The sequence below is a fragment of the Hypoxylon trugodes genome, assembly GCF_022578975.1.
Source record: "Hypoxylon trugodes strain CBS 135444 unplaced genomic scaffold F4822scaffold_6, whole genome shotgun sequence".
NCBI classification, from domain to species: Eukaryota; Fungi; Ascomycota; class Sordariomycetes; order Xylariales; family Hypoxylaceae; genus Hypoxylon; species Hypoxylon trugodes.
The window spans coordinates 2,703,306-2,723,853 of NW_026250021.1; the positions used below are offsets into that span (position 1 = coordinate 2,703,306).

The 20,548-nt window shown below is 47.3% G+C and overlaps 9 protein-coding genes across 9 annotated transcripts; 4 read left to right on the top strand and 5 right to left on the bottom strand.

Annotated features, from left to right (window-relative positions):
- Positions 1–1,384: 1,384 nt before the first annotated feature.
- F4822DRAFT_298291 (uncharacterized protein) lies at positions 1,385–3,030 on the bottom strand. The gene is made up of 3 exons (XM_051455138.1): positions 2,824–3,030; positions 2,520–2,607; positions 1,385–2,452 (listed from the first exon to the last, which is right to left on the bottom strand). The coding sequence occupies exons 2-3, from the start codon at positions 2,595–2,597 to the stop codon at positions 1,565–1,567; spliced, it is 966 nt and encodes a 321-aa protein (XP_051313754.1). The 5' UTR covers positions 2,598–2,607; positions 2,824–3,030; the 3' UTR covers positions 1,385–1,564.
- A 527-nt stretch (positions 3,031–3,557) lies between these two features.
- Positions 3,558–5,884, bottom strand: F4822DRAFT_408239 (glycoside hydrolase family 43 protein). The gene has a single exon (XM_051458556.1). It carries the CDS (start codon positions 5,304–5,306, stop codon positions 3,696–3,698), a length of 1,611 nt encoding a protein of 536 aa, XP_051313755.1. The 5' UTR covers positions 5,307–5,884; the 3' UTR covers positions 3,558–3,695.
- Positions 5,885–5,971: 87 nt separating this feature from the next.
- Positions 5,972–6,552, bottom strand: F4822DRAFT_408240 (uncharacterized protein). Its single transcript, XM_051458557.1, has one exon. The coding sequence runs from the start codon at positions 6,488–6,490 to the stop codon at positions 6,017–6,019; it is 474 nt and encodes a 157-aa protein (XP_051313756.1). The 5' UTR covers positions 6,491–6,552; the 3' UTR covers positions 5,972–6,016.
- A 1,148-nt stretch (positions 6,553–7,700) lies between these two features.
- Positions 7,701–8,120, top strand: F4822DRAFT_430733 (uncharacterized protein; the record flags this gene model as incomplete). Its single annotated transcript, XM_051461355.1, has 2 exons — positions 7,701–7,906; positions 7,961–8,120. 2 exons carry the CDS (start codon positions 7,701–7,703, stop codon positions 8,118–8,120), a joined length of 366 nt encoding a protein of 121 aa, XP_051313757.1.
- Positions 8,121–8,589: 469 nt separating this feature from the next.
- On the bottom strand, positions 8,590–13,305 carry F4822DRAFT_298348 (Hydantoinase B/oxoprolinase-domain-containing protein). The gene is made up of 6 exons (XM_051455139.1): positions 12,994–13,305; positions 12,332–12,946; positions 12,026–12,272; positions 11,391–11,976; positions 8,955–11,281; positions 8,590–8,897 (listed from the first exon to the last, which is right to left on the bottom strand). Exons 1-6 carry the CDS (start codon positions 13,049–13,051, stop codon positions 8,750–8,752), a joined length of 3,981 nt encoding a protein of 1,326 aa, XP_051313758.1. The 5' UTR covers positions 13,052–13,305; the 3' UTR covers positions 8,590–8,749.
- A 317-nt stretch (positions 13,306–13,622) lies between these two features.
- On the top strand, positions 13,623–15,484 carry F4822DRAFT_298367 (FAD dependent oxidoreductase). The gene is made up of 2 exons (XM_051455140.1): positions 13,623–14,122; positions 14,208–15,484. Exons 1-2 carry the CDS (start codon positions 13,907–13,909, stop codon positions 15,282–15,284), a joined length of 1,293 nt encoding a protein of 430 aa, XP_051313759.1. The 5' UTR covers positions 13,623–13,906; the 3' UTR covers positions 15,285–15,484.
- A 579-nt stretch (positions 15,485–16,063) lies between these two features.
- F4822DRAFT_298369 (putative allantoate permease) lies at positions 16,064–17,995 on the top strand. The gene is made up of 3 exons (XM_051455141.1): positions 16,064–16,705; positions 16,770–17,195; positions 17,261–17,995. Exons 1-3 carry the CDS (start codon positions 16,201–16,203, stop codon positions 17,884–17,886), a joined length of 1,557 nt encoding a protein of 518 aa, XP_051313760.1. The 5' UTR covers positions 16,064–16,200; the 3' UTR covers positions 17,887–17,995.
- A 108-nt stretch (positions 17,996–18,103) lies between these two features.
- On the bottom strand, positions 18,104–18,586 carry F4822DRAFT_430737 (uncharacterized protein; the record flags this gene model as incomplete). Its single annotated transcript, XM_051461356.1, has 1 exon — positions 18,104–18,586. The coding sequence occupies one exon, from the start codon at positions 18,584–18,586 to the stop codon at positions 18,104–18,106; it is 483 nt and encodes a 160-aa protein (XP_051313761.1).
- Positions 18,587–18,955: 369 nt separating this feature from the next.
- Positions 18,956–20,398, top strand: F4822DRAFT_298371 (tryptophan synthase beta subunit-like PLP-dependent enzyme). Its single transcript, XM_051455142.1, has one exon. The coding sequence runs from the start codon at positions 19,262–19,264 to the stop codon at positions 20,387–20,389; it is 1,128 nt and encodes a 375-aa protein (XP_051313762.1). The 5' UTR covers positions 18,956–19,261; the 3' UTR covers positions 20,390–20,398.
- Positions 20,399–20,548: the final 150 nt, after the last annotated feature.

A 20,548-nucleotide genomic window follows, 5' to 3' on the forward strand; every position in this document is an offset into this window, starting at 1 on the left:
AGTAACATTTGATGTAACGATATCCTATCTGACCTTCCTGTCTTTTCCATGACACGTCTAGGAAAGACTTCGCGACTTCAAGTCACTAAATATCCAGGTAGTCAGACGATAATAACATTGTGAGAAGAGGAAACTTACCACTCACACTCTATTAGTATAATAAGTATCTGCACTTAGGGTCAATCAAGTCTGTCGCGGGGTTAACTATAAGGAGAGGGGTGAAGTGATAACAATATTATTGATATGCGACGAGCGCACAAGTACATATTACGGAGATCCAAGTATATATCCGGCAATAGCCTCTCTATTCCCATATCTCACACCAAGATTCCTAACACCTTTCATAATACGACTGCTTCCTTTTCCCATATTCCCAAGATATCCTGTGTACCCCAAGATGTCACGCGTACTTCAAGTGTCGTAGTTGGTAGTGTACCTTCCAAGGTTCACTCAGCAACCTTTTTATCACCTTTATTCGCTAATACGAACTGTTCTCGACTCCAATTGAACCATTTCCCCATTCTTCCCCCCATTGCCTGCAGTATCACTGAGTCTATCTTCGGAGCGGGGTGTGGCCTGTGGAAGACAACCTTGCCTCAATTGACGCTTTTGAAGAGAACAGCCGAACCCCCTCCGTTGCCTACTGCCTCGAAGCCCACTTCGCCAAGAGCGTGCACGAATTCATTCCAATGCACGGTCTGTTTCAAATCTTCCGCTATTTTGGGGAACATATAGCTGAATACCGTTAGCGAACGCTGGGTCACGGCTATTGTGTCCTCGGCCCTCGAGTCAGACTCGACGCTCGCGGCGGGGTCGGTGGGGTTGAGGGCGTCAGGGGCATCAGGTGCGGCAGATGGTTGATCAGTAGGCTGATCGGTAGTTGTTTCTGGGCGACTTTTGATCTTTTCGCGTGGAGTTTTTGTTTCTGTTTTAGTCTTAGATGATGTCGAATCACCTTGAGTTAATTTTTGAAGCATCGGTTGTTTGGTGGTCTTCTTAATATTCTCCAGGATTATGTCCTCTTCGTCGATTACGGAGTCGATATATTCAGGACTCTCGCTTGCGGATATGGCTTGAAGGAGGCCGTCGATGTCCTCCTCTGTAACATCATATTCTATGAAATACCCCTTCACAATATTCCTCATCAAATTCCAAAATGTTTCCAGAGCTTCACGATTAGCTTTGGACCTTCGTAACCATTCCATATTCTTCGGACCGCTTGGAGGTTTCTTAAAGAAGTCTTCCGTTAATAACCTCCCAGCATTTTCTAAGCCTCTTGGTAGCGGGCCCGATGCTTCTTTGCCATGGCAGATCTTCTTCTAGGCTGGTCGTTCTCGATCTGCCTCCGATGTAGCTACTTCGTCGATAGTTCTCGGTTTGTTCTGAGGTCTACTTAAACGTAACGCGACTAACATCTCGTAGCAGGTCGAGAGGTCTGAAAGGCTTTTAAATAGACTCTCATCTATCCGTTCCCTTTCTTTTGGGCCGCACTGGGAAATATGATCCTGTAAGAAGGCAAAGAGCATCGCATGATCAAACCCAGTCTGCCGGTCTGGCTCCCCTATCAACTGCATAAGACACCAATCAAGGGGGTCTCCTTCGAAGTCTTCGTGTTATTTGTTCCCTTTCTTTCTAACTTGGCGTAACCACTGTGCGCATCGGTATTGCGGCTTACTGTCCAATGTTGAGAAAATCCTGGGCAACAACGTATGATCTGATAGAGCATATTCGCTCGGTAGATCACTTGATTGCTAATAAAGAGCTCCAGAGCGCCCAGACCCCTTTCATAGAGAGGAGGCAGAGGCTGTCCTTGGTAGATGCTATCTCTAAACCGCCGGTGTAAATCTGCGACATTCTTACACTCCGTCTCAATCCAATGCCACCAATAATGGCCAAGCACTTCCACATATATATCGTAGGCGAGATGTATTGCAGCCTCATCTTGATCGGCTATCTTTAAAAGCGATTTTCGAGACTGCATCTTCATGTGCCGGCGCATGTATGCTGGGTCGCATTGGAGATGCCGGAGATGGTCGTCGGTTGCATCTAATCGAGTCTTGGCTAAAGAGAGTAAATACTCTATATCCAAGATAGGAGGGGCAGAGAAGGCTTGGTTCGTATATGGTGACCAAGCCTCTACCTCCCCAGTACGCCTAAACGCGGCGTTACCTGTCAGCTCCCGCAATTTCTCTGTCCGAGCGGGAGTAGAGTCGTCGACGCCGTCCAAAATCTTGTCGACAACCGCACGAAGGGTACTCATGATAAACGCTTGGGCTTCGAGAACAAGCCGAGCACGAGGGTATCCAAGAATATCCGATCGATGAGCTGCGGCCTCTTCCCAGTCCACAAGTTCACCAAATCGGTGTTCGTACATAATGATTATAGAAGTCGACATCGAACCACCCGCACGCCCAACCCGATGTAAGCTGTCTACAGTCAAAGGCAGCCCAATCTTGCGGTAGGTAAGCTACTCTGTAGTGCAAGAGGGCGTATAGGACGTGAGGGTTGGTTTTCAATACCTCCACATTAAACCATGGAGTCAACAAATGGCATCTCCTTCTTGGGCTTCGACAGTGGATGAGCTCTCTTTCACTCATATAAGAATATCTGATGTCGATCCATGGCTCCAGCTCAAGGCTCGGGGCTACTTCCGTTAACAGCGTTCGTTGTTTTTCCTGGCTTCTTTTTTTCCATCGGCTCATGACCAGGTCCGCATGAGATTCTAGACGACCCGCCAGGTATTGTCGGTCTTCGTGGATTCCTTTCGTGTATGAGTCGATGATTCGCCTTGCCTCGACGTCCGGGAGGGTGAGTTTATAAGAAAATTGTGGTTGCCATTATTCCTCAGCTGTATAGAAGCCAGTCTGGCAGTCGGTACATTCACATGGCGGGATGCGTAACGATTCTTCGACGGCAACTCTGTTCGTTGCGTACTTTCCGGGCAGCTCCGGGATTGGGAAAAATGGTGACATTGTGAAATATCCAATAGAAAAGCGAGATCAAAAGTCGGGATGGATTCTGCATTGTAGGTGCGAGTCCAGCGAAGAGGATGAATTAGGTAGGCAAAGCAAAAAAAAAACTGAAAGTACGGTAGAACGAGATGTACTGGTTTTTCATCTCATAAGGTATTCCAAACCCCATTCGAAAAATTTTGTTTCTTAGTCATTGAATAGGACGGTGGTAGAAGGAAAGAAGGACGCGTGATTGTTGCCAATCCATGAGTCGGTACTGATGTGTAAGCGATTGCATGTTGGAGCTTACACTGTTATTAGACACGACTCTAACTTGTCTTATCTCACGATCTGTTTGCTATATAGGTATTTGCGTCAAACTTCATTTGAGTAAGGTGAGCTGGGGTGTGAAGGGTTCCCCTCGTAGACGCCACCCAGCCACCAAAGACCAGTGCATTATGTAATCACGGTACGATAGAAAGAATCGTCGGATTACGTAGTAGGAATTACCTAATATTAGGTTACTAATACGCCGACCTTCCCAACCCTACCCCTAACCCCTACTCTCAACCCCAAGGAGGGCGTGGTGCAGCCACTTACATCATTGCTTACTCAGGCGCCTGAGTAAGCAATGATTATGAGAAAAATGTACACAGAAATCGCTACCAGTCAGGTCACTGATCTATGAATACGTAGGAGATTATATACACTCAGTGCGGACGATGTACACCACTCTACAACACATCAGACCTCGTAGCGATCGGTATGATGCTGAACCGGACGGTACACGAAGTAGTCAAATGTCGCCGGTAACACAGTCCCATTTACATCCGAACAAGCCACACCGACAAACGCGCCCGTGAAGCTACCATGCGCTTGATGACCACCGCATTCATCAGATAAAATAGACGCGTCGTATACCGGTCCGATCTTCTTCAGTTCCCCGCCATCGAGCGCGTAAAAGAACTGCAATTCTGGACCACGAATCGTAAGCGCTAGTCGGACTTTGCCCTCATTAGGGATCTGCACAGGGTCCGCGAGGGGCATGTTGAGTCTACCATCGGGCCAAGATGCCTCTGAGGTCATGATGAGCAGCTCTCGCTGGCCATCTGAGTGAGCTGTTACGGTCAGGTAGAAGAAGTTATAACGACAGTAATACGCAGTAAGACCCGCGAATTGCCTCTCATCAGTTGGGGAGAAGTCGATCACTGTTTCAGCGTCGTAAGAGAAATGAGTTTGTCTCCTCGCGACCAGGGCTTGCTCGAACCACGAACCGATAGCCTCCCGACCGAATAATTTGAGCTTCCCTCCTTGGGTAGCGAAGATACGTTCCGTCTCGGGTGTTCTCAACCATTGGAAGTCCTTGTGTAGCCCATTTTCGAAGGTATATCGTTGCTCTGCCCAATATTTGCTATCGTCGCGTACTCCAGGGACATCGACGTAGAGAGATGGAACAGGGCCGTTCTTCACGAAGAGCCAATCATCTTTCCAGAATGCCTCTTGAATTGCAGTTTCGCGGCCAAGAACACAGCGACGTTCCTGGGTCGTTGGGCGGCCTGTCAGGTGGACCAGATATGTCTTCCCCTCAGGCGTCTCCACAATATCACCATGGCCAGCTCTCTGCAGAGCAACGAAAGGATTATCCTTAGAAGTGAGGATGTGCTTTTGAGGGTGAACTTCATACGGCCCCCAGATATCACGAGAGCGAGCTAGCGTGCAAGCATGGTTGTACGCAGTGCCGCCCTCAGCCGTAAGAAGATAGTACCATCCATTCCTCTTGTATAAGTGCGGTCCCTCAACAAGGTCCAATTCCGTCCCAAGGAAGATATTTTTCTTCGGCCCGACAAGTTTTCCCAGCGAGGGGTCAAATTCTTGAAGAACAATACCGGCAAAAGAACGTGGTCGACGGCGGTGATCTTGCAGCATGTTCACGAACCATTTCTTTCCGTCGTCATCGTGAAAAAGTGAGGGGTCAAAGCCCGAAGAATTGATGTAAAAGGGGTCTGACCACGGACCTTCTATCGATGGGGCGCTAACAATATAATTATGGGTGTCCTTGAAGGAGCCGTCTTTTCGCTTAACATCCGTGTACACCAGCCAGAATTTATCGCCGTCGTGTGTGAGACAAGGAGCCCAGACGCCGCAGCTATCGGGATCCCCTCGCATATCAAGTTGGGATTTGCGATTCAAAGGACGTGTGACCAACTCCCAGTTCGCCAGGTCCCGGGAGTGGTGTATTTGAACACCAGGATACCATTCAAAGGTGGACGTGGCGATATAATAGTCGTCGCCCACCCGAAGAATTGACGGGTCAGCATTGAACCCGGGTAGGATCGGGTTTCGAACTGGCGGCATAATGTTGGTAGAGCGAACCTTTGATGTCGTACAAAAGACGAATTGAAAGGAATACGCCAATACTTGACGGTTCTCTTTTGAGCGGGACTAGGTCGTAGTCTTGGATGGTGGAGTGCTGTCGGCATTGGCTATACGGCGGCCGGTTAAATTGCTCCTCGGGATATCATTACCAAGTGCTGCCGAAGGTGAGCACCACTCGCCCCCAACATCGCCATTTAACATACTAGTCACACTAAGTAAGAGGGGGATGAGAGGATCGCCTAACTTTAGAAAGCAGCGATAGAAGATGTTGATTTTTTCTAAGTGTAATAGGTTGTAGACAGCAAAGCGCAGGTTTAAATACTTAGTACAGTGTCCCGATAACGGTGAAATGTGCGAAAAGAGTAAGTGGAAGTCACCTAACAAGCCTAATATGACTCTAGAGTTATGCTAAGCTTGCTGGCAACTATTTGCTCTATGATATTTTGTACCTCCTTTGGTATTAATACACTTCTTCTTTTTCCTCTTCTTCCTCTTTTTTAAGCGATACAAAACGATGTTATGCACCTAGGTACCTAGAGGTTATTAGCAACCCTGACAAACGCTCTGATTCTGTAAATAAGCTATTAATTGCCAACCGAGTGTCGTATATTTGAAGTACTAGTAATATTATGATAGCTAGAATCGTAATTGCGAGTTCTTTTGACGTGTGTAGCTTTGCGACTTGAAAGTCAGCATCCGCTTAACACAAATCTTAGACCACTAAAGAAACTTATCAAATATCCTGTTAGAGATCTTCCACGATACTCTTCGGCTAGGCGCTCCTCATCCAATCTCTCCGAATTTAAAACCGTATCTGCCCTTGGCCATGGCCACCACCCTTCCATAGGCATTTCATCGTATATAGTGTTATACGCTATTTTCGGCTGGCTCCACCGGTAATGGTAAATGCATCCCCCATGCTCAGCCCCATGAGCTATCGCGATGTACACATGCTCGACAGAGATGTCCTCAAAGCGAACACTAGCCAAAACTTCTTCCGCCGCGGCGAAAAGTTGGAGGTGGGCAACCCATCGCGGTGGTGTCTGCTGTAGGTCCTGGAAGAAGTAATGCCGTACTAGATCAAGCCCAACGTCTGCGAAATATTCGTAGTTAATAGAAAAAGTTTTCGTCGATAATCGTTGAAGTATCAGAAACGAATCCATGCCCGCGTATTATATTGTCGCTCGTCCAGTGAAGACCTTCGCGCATCAGTTGGGGCACGTCATCGCACTTTATATCGATCTGACCAGCCCATCGTTGTAATATATCTGTTTTTGTCTTGTCTTCGCATATGATTAACTCTATATGCGATTTCTTTTCGCATTTAAGATACGGGTTCTCCACTGGTGTAGGTGTCGATGTTGATGAGCTCCAACCTAGGGCTTCTGCCCCGTATATAGAATCATAGGCTGGGGGCCTTGTGCTGACTTGGTCCTGTGTCATAGTGTTGATGTCGCGGTGTGGTTTCACACCTTTCTATATCAGAGAAGGGCGTAAATAGACGATATATAGGTCTGATCGGAATTGAATCGTAACTTCTTTATTTATAACAACCCGGTATCCAGCGTGGGGTGTCCAGTTGAACACGTTGTAATACAGGTATACGTGGATGTGTTGTAAGGTGCATTGGAAGTAACGAACAATGTTATAGGACCAATATCATCGAGCTAAACTTGCTCTTTTATATGTTTCTCAGGTGGCTCATACTAGTTTGATAATTTCAGTTTGGTGAGTGGGTTAAACTATTTGGTATAGTCCAAACTTTAGGACTGGGAATAATGGAAGCTTTAGCACCATTTAAACCTAGACCCATCGCTTTGATCTTACACAGTTCGGCCTAGGTTTAATAGGGGTTTTGAGGCAGTTGCGAGAAGTGCCTGTCTCGTGAAGGAGAAGTAGTAGCATACAGTGACTTAGAGTCTATAAATACTAGGCAATATGCTTTTGGATTCAACCCCATTTCCACTACAAACAAAATCATTCGTTCTATATTCTCATTAAAAAACGTCGGGTGCAGTACGGCACGTATAGCGACGGCAAGAGTAGCGACCACTACGTCGACGGCGATATACACCCTTTCAGGAGGCCAGCTCCGGTGTTAAACACACACAAACAATCGTTCCATATGATTCAATCGCTTTATTATACAAACCGTCGTTCTTTAGAACAATATTCGCTCGTTGCAGACATGGACGACAATATTAATATAAACATCACCCTTGGAAGTATATGGTTGGCTACTTTGGTGGTGCTTTTTGTAGTGGTTATTCATACAGTGTTATCACTGACCGAGTATGCTATCCTCGACTTCCATTTCTATCAACTAATACTAGGTACCTAGGTAACTAACGTGAAATATATAGCCCGGCGAATATGTTACCACTCCTTCATCTACCCCCGACGCCGCCACGACCACCCCCAACATCAAAGCTACTATCGCCACCACTATCGCGACCGCTAGGGCAACCGCGGCTGGAAAAGCCGCAGGTGGCGCCTGTGACCGAGCACCTGGGTTGGTGGAGCTGTTGTCGCCGTGGGCGTGGGCGCATCCTGCTGGCTAATACCACCACTGCCTTTGGGTGAGTAGCTCTCACGCAGTTTAGTTGTTATTAATACTAAACGTTTTACATTAGTCCTTTCCTCGCTGCGGCCCCGGATAGCCGGGCGGAAGTCATTCGCCAATCTCTGGAGATGAGGTGGCTGAAGCTGTGGGTGTTAATGTTCTTGGCCGTTGTCTTGGTTTTGGCGATGGCTGTGGGCCCCGTTCTGATGATCATGTTATCCAGAGGTTAAGAAGGAAGGCGCCGGCGATGTGGGTAGGGGGGTAGTGGTGTTTTGGAGATAATAGCGTTCGGAATTGTAAATATCGTACCCAGCATGCTTCACTAGTTTGTCTACTCAATTCATTTCCTTATATAATCAATGAAGATATTGAAGAAGAAGGTGAAAAGGAAGACGAAGAGGAAGAGAAAAAAAAGGAAAAGGAAAAAGAAGACGAATGGTAGATATCTATCGGTACTAAAACAAAAAGTTATAGTGAGTTACTGTTATAAATATAACACGCTTTGGTTACCTAGGTACCTAGACAGCCCTGGTAATTAGGTGCCTAGGGTGCTAGATTAGTGGTGGAATAGGGCTTCTAGATGTCGCTAGCGCTCCCTAACCGTGGGCGGGTTAGCAGGTTGCAAGAATCAAATGCTAGATGCGCTAAATTTAATGACGTTTCCCTAGAATATCCACTATGGTGCACGCTATACAGGTACCACTAGACGACTCTCCCTCCCCCGATTCACAGGTTTCAACCGCTATAGTTACAGTGTTTTAGCGCGTAGCCTTATTTTTTACACAACGCAAAGCACCCTAGGTAGGTCAATTAAATTATCCTATATCTTTCTTCACTTGATTTGATTTGGTTTACATCTTTATATGCCCTCAGCAGCTAGTGTCCAATTATGAACACTTCCTCGTGGTTCAAATTGATTCAAAGGTTTCCCGTTCGCCAGGATTCCATTGGACACGAGTCCATTTGTCCCATTCAGCTCCATCGCTCCCCATCCGCCGCCACCGGGACTATAGATGATGCCGTCAGTTTCATTTGAAGAGGGGTGGATCAGTGTTAATACTTACGTGTGAATAATAACTCTCTCGCCGGGAACCACGCTTAATTCCATCTTACCTCCGATATTAATCATTCGCTCTATACCGCCCTCTTCCTTTTTGATATACAGATTCTTCCCCGCTGCCCCAGCCTCGCCTCCTTCCAAACCGTACGGTCGCATAACACGTCGTTCGCTAAGAACAGAGACTGAGAGTGGGATTCGAAACTCGACGTCACGAATGCAACCATCCCCTCCATGGTATTTACCCGCTCCACCGGATCCTTTCCGAAGAGTCCACCTACGAAGGATGACAGGGTATCGTAATTCATATACCTCAGGGTCCGCACATCGCGTATTCGACATATTTGTGTGAACTCCCGAAGCGCCATGCCAACCCGGACCGGCACCCGAACCGCCAGCGATCGTCTCGATGTAACCGAAGCCGGGTACCTCATGCCCCGTATCATCCGTCCCACCCATACCGAATCCGAATACATTTACACATCCTTGGGATGCGGATACGGCGTGGAACGCACCAAGAATTGCGTCAGTGACTCTTTGGGATGTAATACTATTCCCAGCGCAGACGGCAGCCCAGGGTGAGGGATTAAGAATCGTGCCTTCGGGTAGGATGATGTTGATCGGTGCTATACAGCCCTGGTTCAGTGGTATATCTTGGTTAATGAGGCATCGGAGCGAATAGATAACGGATGAGTGCGTAATTGCCTTCGGGGCGTTGAGGCAGTTAAGCGTTTCTTCCGATGTACCCGTGAAGTCGAATACTGCGCTTCCTGTCTCCCCATCGATACGAATATTCAGCGATATCATGGAACCATCGTCCATATAATCCTGGAAGGAAAGGTGTTTGCCGTTCAGCTTTGCCGCTGTTGAGCGCAGGAAAGCTCGGACTGCGGTTTCGGCGTTCTCTGCTATTGCGTTCATGTACCCGTGGACTACGGGTAATGTGAACTCGTTTACGAGCGCTTCGATCAAGTTGGCGCCCTTTCTGTTCGCGGCTATTGCGGCGCGCATATCTGAGAGGTTATCCTTGTAGTTGCGAGATCCACTACATCCGGCGTATTGAGCGGGCTCGTCGTATAAGAATCGGCGCGTCTCTTTCTCGTTAAAGATACCACCACTGACGATCTTGTAACTCACAGTGGCAGCCCCCTCTTCGTACAAGAACTTACTGTTCGAGGGCATAGATCCGGGACTTATTCCGCCGACGTCAGGATGGTGACCTCGGCTTGCAACCCAGAAGATTATGTCTTTCCCTTCGGAATCCCATATTGGAGTCATAATTGTTATATCCGGAAGATGCACACCTCCAGCGATTGGATGATTGCTACAGAGAATATCCCCGGGCTTCAGGGTATCGCGGTATCTCTCGTTCTGAAATCTGACGGCGTATTCCATCGAGCCTAAATGGACGGGAACGTGAGGCGCGTTGGCGACAAGACGGCCATCAGGGGAGAAGAGCGCACAAGAGAAGTCGAGGCGTTCCTTAATATTGGTGGACACTGATGTCTTTTGGAAAGTTCTTCCCATTTGTTCGGCGATCGACATAAACCTGTGTCCGAATATCGAAAGTCGAATCGGGTCGATCACGGTCGCACTTAATGTCTGTGTCCTCTTAGAAGGGAGATCGAGGATAACGTGGCGACTCAGAATCGTTGCCTTAACTAGGGGTTCCACGATTATAGTCTGGGTGTTGTCGATAATGGTAGCAGGACCTTGTATGACACAACCAGGCTTCAGGTTCTGGAGTAGGTAGATTGGCGTATCCGTCCATCCGAACCCAGCGAAGTAGACAGAGGACCTGCCATCCTCGCCAGCCTTGGCCATGTTGAATTTTTCCACGGAAGCAAGCTCCCGGTTCGGGGATTCATTTGAACTGTCCATAGATTGTCCAATTCCACGGACGCGGATGTCCTCTAGTAAGACATTCTTATCTGGAAATGTGAAAGAATACTCCCGCTGGTGTTGGCGGGTGAATTCTGCAAGATAGTCACCATCTGCCGGCTCTAAGATCATGAGGTTATTGTCGGTTCCTTGGTATCTCAGGTTGAGGTAGACCTCGTAATTTATGCGGTCCTTCGAAATACCGTCGAGCTCTAGCTCTTTCGTCACTTCGGCTTTCAACTCTCCGATTGTTGGTAAGACAGATTCGGCAGTGGTAAAAACTCCGGAGCATGGCTTCTGGGCTTCATGAACAAGCTCAGCAAGCGCCATACCGTATGCTGATAGAATGGAGGAGTAGCGATGGATTATGACTCTGGTGATCGATAATGATGCCGCAATGGCGCAAGCATGCTGTCCTCCAGCGCCACCGAAGCAGGCGAGGTGATGAGCTGACTATTTTGAAGCACTTTTATTAGTAACCCGATCCTTCGCATTCCCGTAGGGGAAATAAAGGTGAGAAATAGGGGGCGCTAAGAATTAAACACGACATTACTACACTTACCGTGTCAAATCCACGGGCTTCAGTTAACGCGCGAATTGGCTTCGCCATCGTCTCATTGGCGACTTCGATGAATCCCATCGCGACCTCCTCCGGGGTCTTGTTTTGGCCCGTTTCCGAATTGATTTGAGCAGCAAGCTCAGCGAATTTGACTCGGGTAATTTCAACATCCAAAGGCTCGCTTTCGCTTTTTCCAAAGATCTTGGGGAAGTAATCCGGCAGGAGGCGACCGGTAAGGGCATTCGCATCGCTAATAGCTAGCGGACCTCCCTTGCGATAACATGCTGGACCGGGATGCGCACCGGCGGAATCGGGGCCTACGGCAAAAAGGCCATGTCTCCAATGTAGAATACTACCACCACCAGCCGCAACTGTGTTGATGTCCAATTGCGGGGCCATTATGGTTATGCCGGCCGTGATGTTTTCGAAAGTGTGCTCGAAGATACCATCGAAGCGAGAGACATCGGTGCTTGTACCACCCATATCAAATCCAATGATGGGGATTTTATCCTCGGGGTCGTAACTAGTGCCAGCATGGCCAACGACACCTCCAGCAGGGCCGGACAAAATGGCGCGAAGACCGCTAAACCTTGAATATTGTCAGCATTGAGTCTCCATTTGAGCTGGGTGAGACTTACTTTCTCACGTCGACTAACCCTCCATCACTTTGCATGAAAGCGCAACGTGTATTGGCCGACTGGAGCCTATCTGTGAAACCGGATTGAAATCCGGAGATGTATTGTTGGATAACGGGTGTGAGGTAAGCGTCCGCGGTTGCCGACATGCCTCTCGAAATCATTTTGATCATCGGCAGGGTGAGACAGGACAGTGTTACTTGAGTAAACCCGACCTCCGATGCTATTTCTCGAACCGCTCGTTCATGATCTAGTATATATGTCAACTCCCTGCAAAGTTGTGAAAATATCAACTGGGCTCTCACGCACCTTGAAACGTGTATGAATGGGCGAGGCAGACACATATGCTGCGGAATCCCTCATTGTAGAGGCCTTCCAGATCTGCTCTAACCCGTTCCTTATCCAAAGGCTTCAGAATTCGTATATATTGACCGTTAATACCTTGAACCAGGCTTGAATCGGCCTCGGCCGCTTTAGCGATAGCTAAAGACTCTTCTTCGTAGAAGGGATTTTGTTGGTAGCCTTCTATAGTAACCCTTTCAGCTACCTCAACGACTTTTTTGTACAGGACATCCGGCCGAACAATATGCAGATCAAACAATTTCGGTCGCGACTGTAGACCAATTTCTAAACTATCCAAGAACCCCTCGGTAATTAGAAGAGCGACCTTCTCGCCTTTGCGTTCCAGCAATGCATTTGTTGCGACGGTCGTACCCATACGGATACTAAGATCCTCGAATAGAGAAGTGTCAATTGGTACATTGCGAGGGAAAGATTTTCCAGTCGCCTTCTCGAGAATACGTCTGATTCCTTCAATAGGCGCATCTTCATAGTTCGAAGGATCCTGAGACAGAATTTTAACAAGAATGTCCTCTTCTCGTCCTTCGATGATACCGAGACAGTCGGTGAAAGTACCACCCCTATCTGTCTCGTGTTAGCATTACGGCCCGCAGCGCAAGTATATAACTTACCAATGGCAATCTTTATTTTAAGCTTGGGGCCTGACCCCTGAGCGACGTTGGGATCCATTTAGAAAGTAATAACGAAATTGCAGAACTTGGATTCAACCGAATATCATGCCAAATAGATGTGTTGTCGTAATCAAGACATACCGGGGTAAAGCGGACAGGGGCCGTATCTCTTATATATAAAAACGCACTGACATCGGACATGCAAGATTGTTTGAAGTCGGATAAGAGCCGTGAATCATCGGAAGGTCGAAACGATCAGAGGCTGACTCCGATGATACCGGTCGGGTCAGCTTAGTTGAGCTGGTTGGTTTGACGTATCTACCCCATCTCACCGTCGTCTCCATTACCACCAACACTTCCCCTCCCTTCTCCGATGCGGTGGTACACACCGGGCGCTGATAGGAAGGTCGAGGCGACAGTGCCAAGGGAACTACACACTAAATATCCGACCCTAGGCGAAGGGTGTGAAGGCCTGATAGAACCCCGCCCCCCATAAATGGGCCCTATATCATAACCTCGAACCTACTAGATATAGTGCTACGTTAGGCACTTAAGTTGTCTCCATAATGTTCACCATCGTCTATTCAAGTCTAGTCCACCATTTTCGCCTGCACCTTCACCATATACCATACCCCCTTCGAAGTCTAGATAGAGAACATCTCCCGAGTTCTCCACGTGCCCACAATGATAGAGCTTCAGAATATCCGTTTGTCACATCAAAACGCGTGTCTATGGTCTCATTTGTGTCGATCGGACCCTTCCGATTTTCTTCGACAACGGCGGCAAATATCCCACCTAAAGTACCGATACAAAAGGGCATACACGTAACATAGTGATATCGCTTGAGATTCTAGCTAGCATAGATCTCTTGGGTAGAAAATCACCATAGTAAATTCCTTTATCAGTTTTCGCAATGCCTGGACAAGATCCCACCAAATCAACTATCTTGATCATCGGCGCGGGGTGTTTCGGCCTAGCTACAGCGCATAGGCTAGCCTTGGCCGGGTATTACAATGTCACAATGCTGGAAAAAGACGACGTAGTCCCAAGTCGCTTCTCTGCTGCCAATGACCTTAACAAAGTTATCCGCGCCGAATATGCGGATTCTTTCTATACAGATCTCAGCGTAGTAAGTAAATCGATAGGCCCCTTTGCTTTTAATTGTTCTTATTTATTTCTTTTTTCTCTCTCGTTTTATCTAACTCGCGTCGCAGAAAGCCATTCAAAAATGGCGGAGTGACCCGCTATACAGGCCTCATTATCATGAGACTGGTTTTCTGAATGTTACGTCAGATAAGGCCGCGCAAGTAACTAAGGACGTGGTTACGAACTATCTTACCTCAATCAAGGGGCATCCGGCATTTAAAGGGCAATTCTCGACTATTAATGGCGCAGCAGATGTGAAGAAGGTTGCTCCAGCGTTTAGTGGCCCAACAGCAGGATGGACGGGATATTTCAATAAAATGGCTGGATACGGCCATTCAGCAGACGCTTCGAAAGCTGTCTATGAAGACTGCGTTAAGTTAGGTGTGAAATTTGTCCTCGGAAGTGATGGAGATGTTACAGGACTGGTGTATGCCTCCAGACCAGCTGGAAAGGTGTGTGTAGGAGCCAAAACGCGCCAAAAGACATACCGCGCAGACAAGATTATACTGGCAATGGGAGCTGATGTGTCGAGACTGGTGCCTCAGATTGGACCTCAAGTCACGGGTCGCTGTTGGGGCGTCGTGCATATCCAGTTAACACCTTCTGAGGCGGAAGCTCTAAGAGGGATACCTGTCACTAATGTTCGAGACCTTGCGTTCTTTTTCGAACCAGATAGGGCTACCAATAAGCTCAAGTTCTGCCATATGGGTGGCGGATTCACAAACTTTGCTTCGTCCAAAAATGGGCTATCTCTTCCGTTCGCGAAACTCGAAGACTCGCAGTTCATCCCACTAGACGACGAGGCTTACATTCGAACGTTGCTTCGGGAAGTCCTTCCTCAATTCGCAGATCGCCCATTAATTGATGCACATCTTTGTTGGTTCGCAGACACAATCGACTCGGATTACATCATTGACTACGTTCCAGGCACCAACGCTTCGCTTATCGTGCTTTCCGGGGACTCGGGCCACGGGTTCAAAATGCTCCCGATTTTCGGGGACTTTGTCAAAGATATCTTGGAGAATGGCTCGCAAAATATTGCGAAGTGGCGATGGAAAGATAGTTCGCGAATTAAGGAGGGCAGCACTTGGCGTGGTGATACAGCGACACAAGAGCTTGTTGGTTTACCCCGTGCGCGACTGTAATCTCGAATTATTATGACAAATATCCCCTCAATACACGCGCCTAGACAAGCCAGTAGCATATTTATTAGGTAGACGTTTCTTCTACCTAGTCATCTCAAAAGATGCTGGAGAAAAATAAATGCCGAAAATGCTGGCGTTCATAAGTCTACGGCTACCGAGTAGAGCATCAAGGTGCCCATTTACTAAATATGATTTACGAATTTCCTATCAACGACATTTTAATGTAAAAATGTTTTTCAACCTGTCGGCTACAAAAATGACAGCTCATATTCTCACTCAACGGTCAAACGCTGGAAAGGAGTTTCCCCACCACATCAGCGTATAGCCCCCTTTTCAATGTAACCATAATTACACAAGACAAGAACCAACGGCATAATAACACTATACGTAATTGGGCGCTTAGAATAATTCGAGCATTAAAGCTAGGAATCCTTGGAAATACCTTGATATCTTATTATAAACTCCAACTTTCTGAATGGGGTCTTCCCCAAGTCCCGCGGCGATCCATTGGTAAGCTAGTGAGAAACCAGTATAGTATGGTCCCAAAGACGGGGTTCTCGTTATCAGACCCCCCAGAACGTCGCATGCCCAAATCTGGGTAATGTTGCGCGTCTGTTCGCCTGGAGCTTCCGTCCAACCCATCTAACTATCTCGGCGAGAATCTAGAAGCTCATTCAGCTGGCTTATCGTCGGACTACACGGATATCATGGTCGATGTAATAGATCAGCAGGCCTTGGTATTTCTTGAGATCTTGGTCCGGGAAAGATATGCCATAGGTGTGAGATAATGCTTATGATAGACGAAGTACAAATCAACAACACGGCGTCGCTTTTGTTCACCACTTGTGCTTGTTGATCACCTCGACATTTGGCAGAACTCGAAACTACACTGTTCAAAACTTTTGAATGTGACATCATGTCTCACTCAGACGAGAATCAATTAGATCAGAAACAAGAGGCACTTCACGATGCCGAAACTGCAAGTCATCGCGTCGGCGACCTGTCACGCTTGGAGCGCGACACTGACGTCGCGGCTCGATTCCTCGCCTCACTCGACCCATCCATCATCAACGAGCCTATCACCAAGGAAGAGTCCCGCCGGCTACTATGGAAGATCGACCTTATCATAGTCCCTCTTCTCGCATTTTCCGTTATTATCGCAGCAGTTGACAAGGTCATCATATCCAACGCCGCCATCTACGGTATGCGCAAAGATACCAATCTAGTTGGAAATCAGTTTTCTTGGGTCGGATCTATCTTCTACTTTGGTTTCTTGGCCGCTGAATGGCCTAGTAATGTTCTAATTCAGAAGCTTCCACTTCGGACATTCTATGCTGCAACAGTTCTCGCTTGGGCGGCTCTTTCGTTCGGTACTGGAGGGGCAACTAGCTTTGCAAGCCTAGCATCTGTTCGATTTCTCAGTAAGTCTTCTTAAGTTTTCAATGTCTTGAGTAAAAGGAATTCCGAAGTTAACAATGGCATTAGTGGGTATTTTCGAAGCTGTGGTTTTCCCCATCTGCACCTTGGTATCGACTATGTGGTGGACTATCGATGAACAACCGATTAGAGTCGCGATCTGGTTCAATACACTATCTTCCATCATAACAGGGTTGTTCTCATACGGCGTTGGTCACAGCAACTCCAATGTTGCGCCATGGAGATTGCTATTCTTTATTCTCGGAGCGATTACTACTCTCTGGGCAGCAATTCTCTACATCTTTTTGCCGAGTTCTCCAGTTGAAGCTTGGTGGTTAACCGACCGCCAGAAGTATGTGTGCTTAGAACGGGTGCGGAAAAGTAACACCGGTATCGAGGATAAGAAAATGAAATGGTACCAGGTTAAGGAATGTCTTATGGACCCTAGATCTTGGTTGATCTCCATTTTCGCCTGCGCCATCAATATTCCGAATGGTAAGTTACAGGCCGACTCCTATATATCAAAAAATAAAAATATGCTGATATCAATTATATTATAGGTGGTCTAGTCACATTTGCAGCCATTATCGTCAACGGCATGGGATTTAGCACATTAGACACAACCCTCCTAGGCGTTCCTACCGGCGTCGTCGGCACCCTTTGGTCTCTGATCCTAAATATTACCGCAAGTCGCCTGCCAGGTTGGCGGTGTGTACTCATCGTCATCGCGATTATGTTCCCCATGGCATCAGCTATCCTTATGTGGAAACTACCTTCAGATAACAAGCTCAGCTTATTGGGAGCATACTACGCATTTTATTCCTACTGGGCGCCTTACACTATGTGTACATCCCTTCCCATGGCGAACACATCAGGGCACACTAAAAAGGTCACGTTGAACGCTATGTTCTTTATAGGTTATTGCGTTGGAAATATCTTGGGGCCGCAGGTTTTCCGTGACGATGACGCTCCAGAATATCATCGAGGTTATATTGGGCTTCTGGCATCGTTGATTGTTGGCGCCGTATCTATCACAATATATGGTTTGCTTTGCTATTGGGACAACGCCAGGCGCAATAAGTTACAGGGAGGAGGACCCGCACCCCAAACAGAGGAAGAGAAGATACGAGAGGCATTTTCGGATAAGACCGATAAAGAGAAGCCCAACTTCAGATATACATATTAGTCTATAATCTGATACGGCAGCTGGGAGATTCATACAGGAACAAACAAGTAACTTAAATATATCATATTAAGTTACCAAACGTCCCTCCATTATTCTTCCAACCTCCGTATCCCGTTCTCTGTGTGACTCATAGAAGATTAGGTAATCGACCCTTTCATATTACTCCGTCAAAAGCTTCACTTGGGTATTCACGACAACTCTAGCTTCTATAAAAGTTTTATGTGTATGATATAACAGCAATTCCCTTTATCTCCACCAACGTTCTTGCATCGGGAGGCATGCCGCTGACCTGCACACAAGTTCTGGCCGGCAGCGGAAGCCCCTTTTCATGAAAAAGTTTCCCAATAACTCTATTATAAACATTGTTCACAGCGCCATAGTGTTTCTCTAAATTCGTGACGAAAATCGTCATCTCCACAAGAGACTCTAGGCCCGCAGCTCCACCAGATGAGTTGTCAATAGCTGAAGCGATCTTAGAGAATATAGTTTCCGTCTGTGTCGCCGCTGCAACATCTTGTGCTACAGAGTCGTCGAGCTGATAGCCATACGGAGGGATCTGCCCGTCGGAAAGCCGTGCTGTGGTTCCGGATATGTATAAGAATTGCTGATGAGGCGGATCAAAAGGAACCTTGCGTATCAATGAGTAGGACGCCAGGGGTTTGGCTGGTTGTTCGGTGGACTTCGGTGTTGCTCCTGACATGACGTTCTGGGGGGGGGTGAAGGATGGTCTCGAATAATTCTCTGATCCCGAATACCCGTTCATTGACCGCGTGAAGGATTGGTGGTGAAGGTCATTAGGATTTAGATCGAGTTTCTTGGATGGAGCAATACCCGATAATAGTATTGAGGATACCCAAGCGCCCCTCAACTACTATCACCTAAGACAAGGGTCGCAGATATCTCATAGATTCTCAACAATTACCAATTGCCTTGAATGGAAATAATGGATGTTTTGATTCGTTGCTTGAGTCTGGTCTATTTTAGCGGCGCCGTAGGCCCCACGCCTTTCGCTTCGACCTTCACTTGCAACACGATATCTCCAACTAAACCGCTGGAAAGATTAGCTCAAAATGCCTTCTGATTTCATAGTGAGGAGAAGTATAAGCATTCCGGTGCCCAGCCGTATCGTAAAGTTAGGTAATAGTTACCATAATTATCAAATGACAAGTATTATTTCATCCTTGGTGACACATTCGCCTTTTATCGCACCCTGCCGATCCAGGATAGACAATTCGGCTTTTCGAGATTGGAAACACTGATACCACCACGATCTTGCTACCCTTTCTCCTCTTTCTGTCTTCTTCTCTTCTCTTCCCTCTTAACTTTTTCTTCTTTTCTTATTCCTTTTCTCCACTTCTCCCCTGCCCCTATCACCATGGCAGACATAAACACCTGCCCACCTCTAACAAGAGCATCCGTCCAAGACGCCGCTCATCGCATCAGCGGACACGTCCACCGCACACCAGTACTATCCAGTAAATACATCGACAGCGTCGCAAGCACGCCTCAAAGCCCCGAGTCCCTTAAAGGAACAGAATGGGAGGGCCAAGAGCCAGCCAAACCGCGATTGTGTTTACTCTTCAAATGCGAAAACTTCCAAAGAATCGGCGCCTTCAAGCCACGAGGTGCATTCAACGCACTCCTTCGATTCACCGAAGAGCAAGCGCGTAAAAACACAGCGTCAGAACTTCCAGTTAGGATAATAAGCCATTCATCCGGAAACCACGCACAAGCCGTAGCCTTAGCAGCTGGTGAACTTGGACTCCCAGCACACATTGTGATGCCGTCTATTTCAACACCTGCCAAAATCGCAGCAACACGATCTTATGGCGCAGAAGTGCATTTCAGTGGTCCGACACCTCAAGAACGGTTAAAAGTAGTTGATGCATTGATGTCCGATACCAACTTCCACAACGTATTCGTCCCGCCGTACGATCACCCAGACACTATCCTCGGACAGGGAACGTTAGGCCTAGAATTACAGAACCAGGCCGCTGAAATACTGCCTGAGGGGGAGGCATTACATGCTATAATGACGCCATGCGGGGGCGGGGGAATGCTTAGCGGGGTAGCCCTAAGCTGTCAGGGCACGGGCGTTAAAGTATTTGGGTCAGAACCGTCGCAAGATGGCGCTGATGATTGTCGCCGGGGCTTGTTAGAGGGGAAACGGATTGAAAAGGTATCTAGTTTGACTATCGCGGACGGGTTGCGTACTCCAGTTGGTGCCATACCGTGGTCTGTCATAAGCGATCCGAAACATGTTGCTGGTGTATTCGCTGTGACGGATGACCAGATTCGCCGTGCGCTCGGGTTAGTGTTGCAACGTATGAAGATCTTAATTGAGCCGAGTTCTGCGGTGCCTCTTGCAGTGGCTCTATACAATGAAGACTTCAGAGGCATGATAGAAAGGGAACAAGGAATTGATACAACTTTTAACTTGGGATTGGTAGTTAGTGGTGGTAATATAGACCTAAAAAGGATTCCTGAGTTGATAGAATTATGAATAGATATCTGAGCCACCTTAACCAGAACTAGAATCCACCCAACTATTTAATACAATCAGATGCCATCCAAGCAAAGCCGTTTGATAAGATTTTAAAGTCGTATATGCAATCGTACGGTTACTGGTTGGCTAAAAGGATTAACAATAAAACAATATTAA

Bases quoted from the DNA above. Each gene is read 5' to 3' on its own strand.
- F4822DRAFT_408239 (XM_051458556.1), bottom strand. From the start codon at position 5,306: ATGCCGCCAGTTCGAAACCCGATCCTACCCGGGTTCAATGCTGACCCG.
- F4822DRAFT_298369 (XM_051455141.1), top strand. From the start codon at position 16,201: ATGTCTCACTCAGACGAGAATCAATTAGATCAGAAACAAGAGGCACTT. The intron at 16,706-16,769 runs GTAAGTCTTCTT...CAATGGCATTAG, and splicing joins AGCATCTGTTCGATTTCTCA to TGGGTATTTTCGAAGCTGTG. The intron at 17,196-17,260 runs GTAAGTTACAGG...ATTATATTATAG, and splicing joins CGCCATCAATATTCCGAATG to GTGGTCTAGTCACATTTGCA.
- F4822DRAFT_298367 (XM_051455140.1), top strand. From the start codon at position 13,907: ATGCCTGGACAAGATCCCACCAAATCAACTATCTTGATCATCGGCGCG. The intron at 14,123-14,207 runs GTAAGTAAATCG...CTCGCGTCGCAG, and splicing joins TCTATACAGATCTCAGCGTA to AAAGCCATTCAAAAATGGCG.
- F4822DRAFT_298291 (XM_051455138.1), bottom strand. From the start codon at position 2,597: ATGAGTGAAAGAGAGCTCATCCACTGTCGAAGCCCAAGAAGGAGATGC. The intron at 2,453-2,519 runs GTATTGAAAACC...ACCTACCGCAAG, and splicing joins CTCCATGGTTTAATGTGGAG to ATTGGGCTGCCTTTGACTGT.
- F4822DRAFT_298348 (XM_051455139.1), bottom strand. From the start codon at position 13,051: ATGGATCCCAACGTCGCTCAGGGGTCAGGCCCCAAGCTTAAAATAAAG. The intron at 12,947-12,993 runs GTAAGTTATATA...AACACGAGACAG, and splicing joins TAAAATAAAGATTGCCATTG to ATAGGGGTGGTACTTTCACC. The intron at 11,282-11,390 runs GTAAGTGTAGTA...GCTTCAAAATAG, and splicing joins AAGCCCGTGGATTTGACACG to TCAGCTCATCACCTCGCCTG.
- F4822DRAFT_408240 (XM_051458557.1), bottom strand. From the start codon at position 6,490: ATGGATTCGTTTCTGATACTTCAACGATTATCGACGAAAACTTTTTCT.
- F4822DRAFT_298371 (XM_051455142.1), top strand. From the start codon at position 19,262: ATGGCAGACATAAACACCTGCCCACCTCTAACAAGAGCATCCGTCCAA.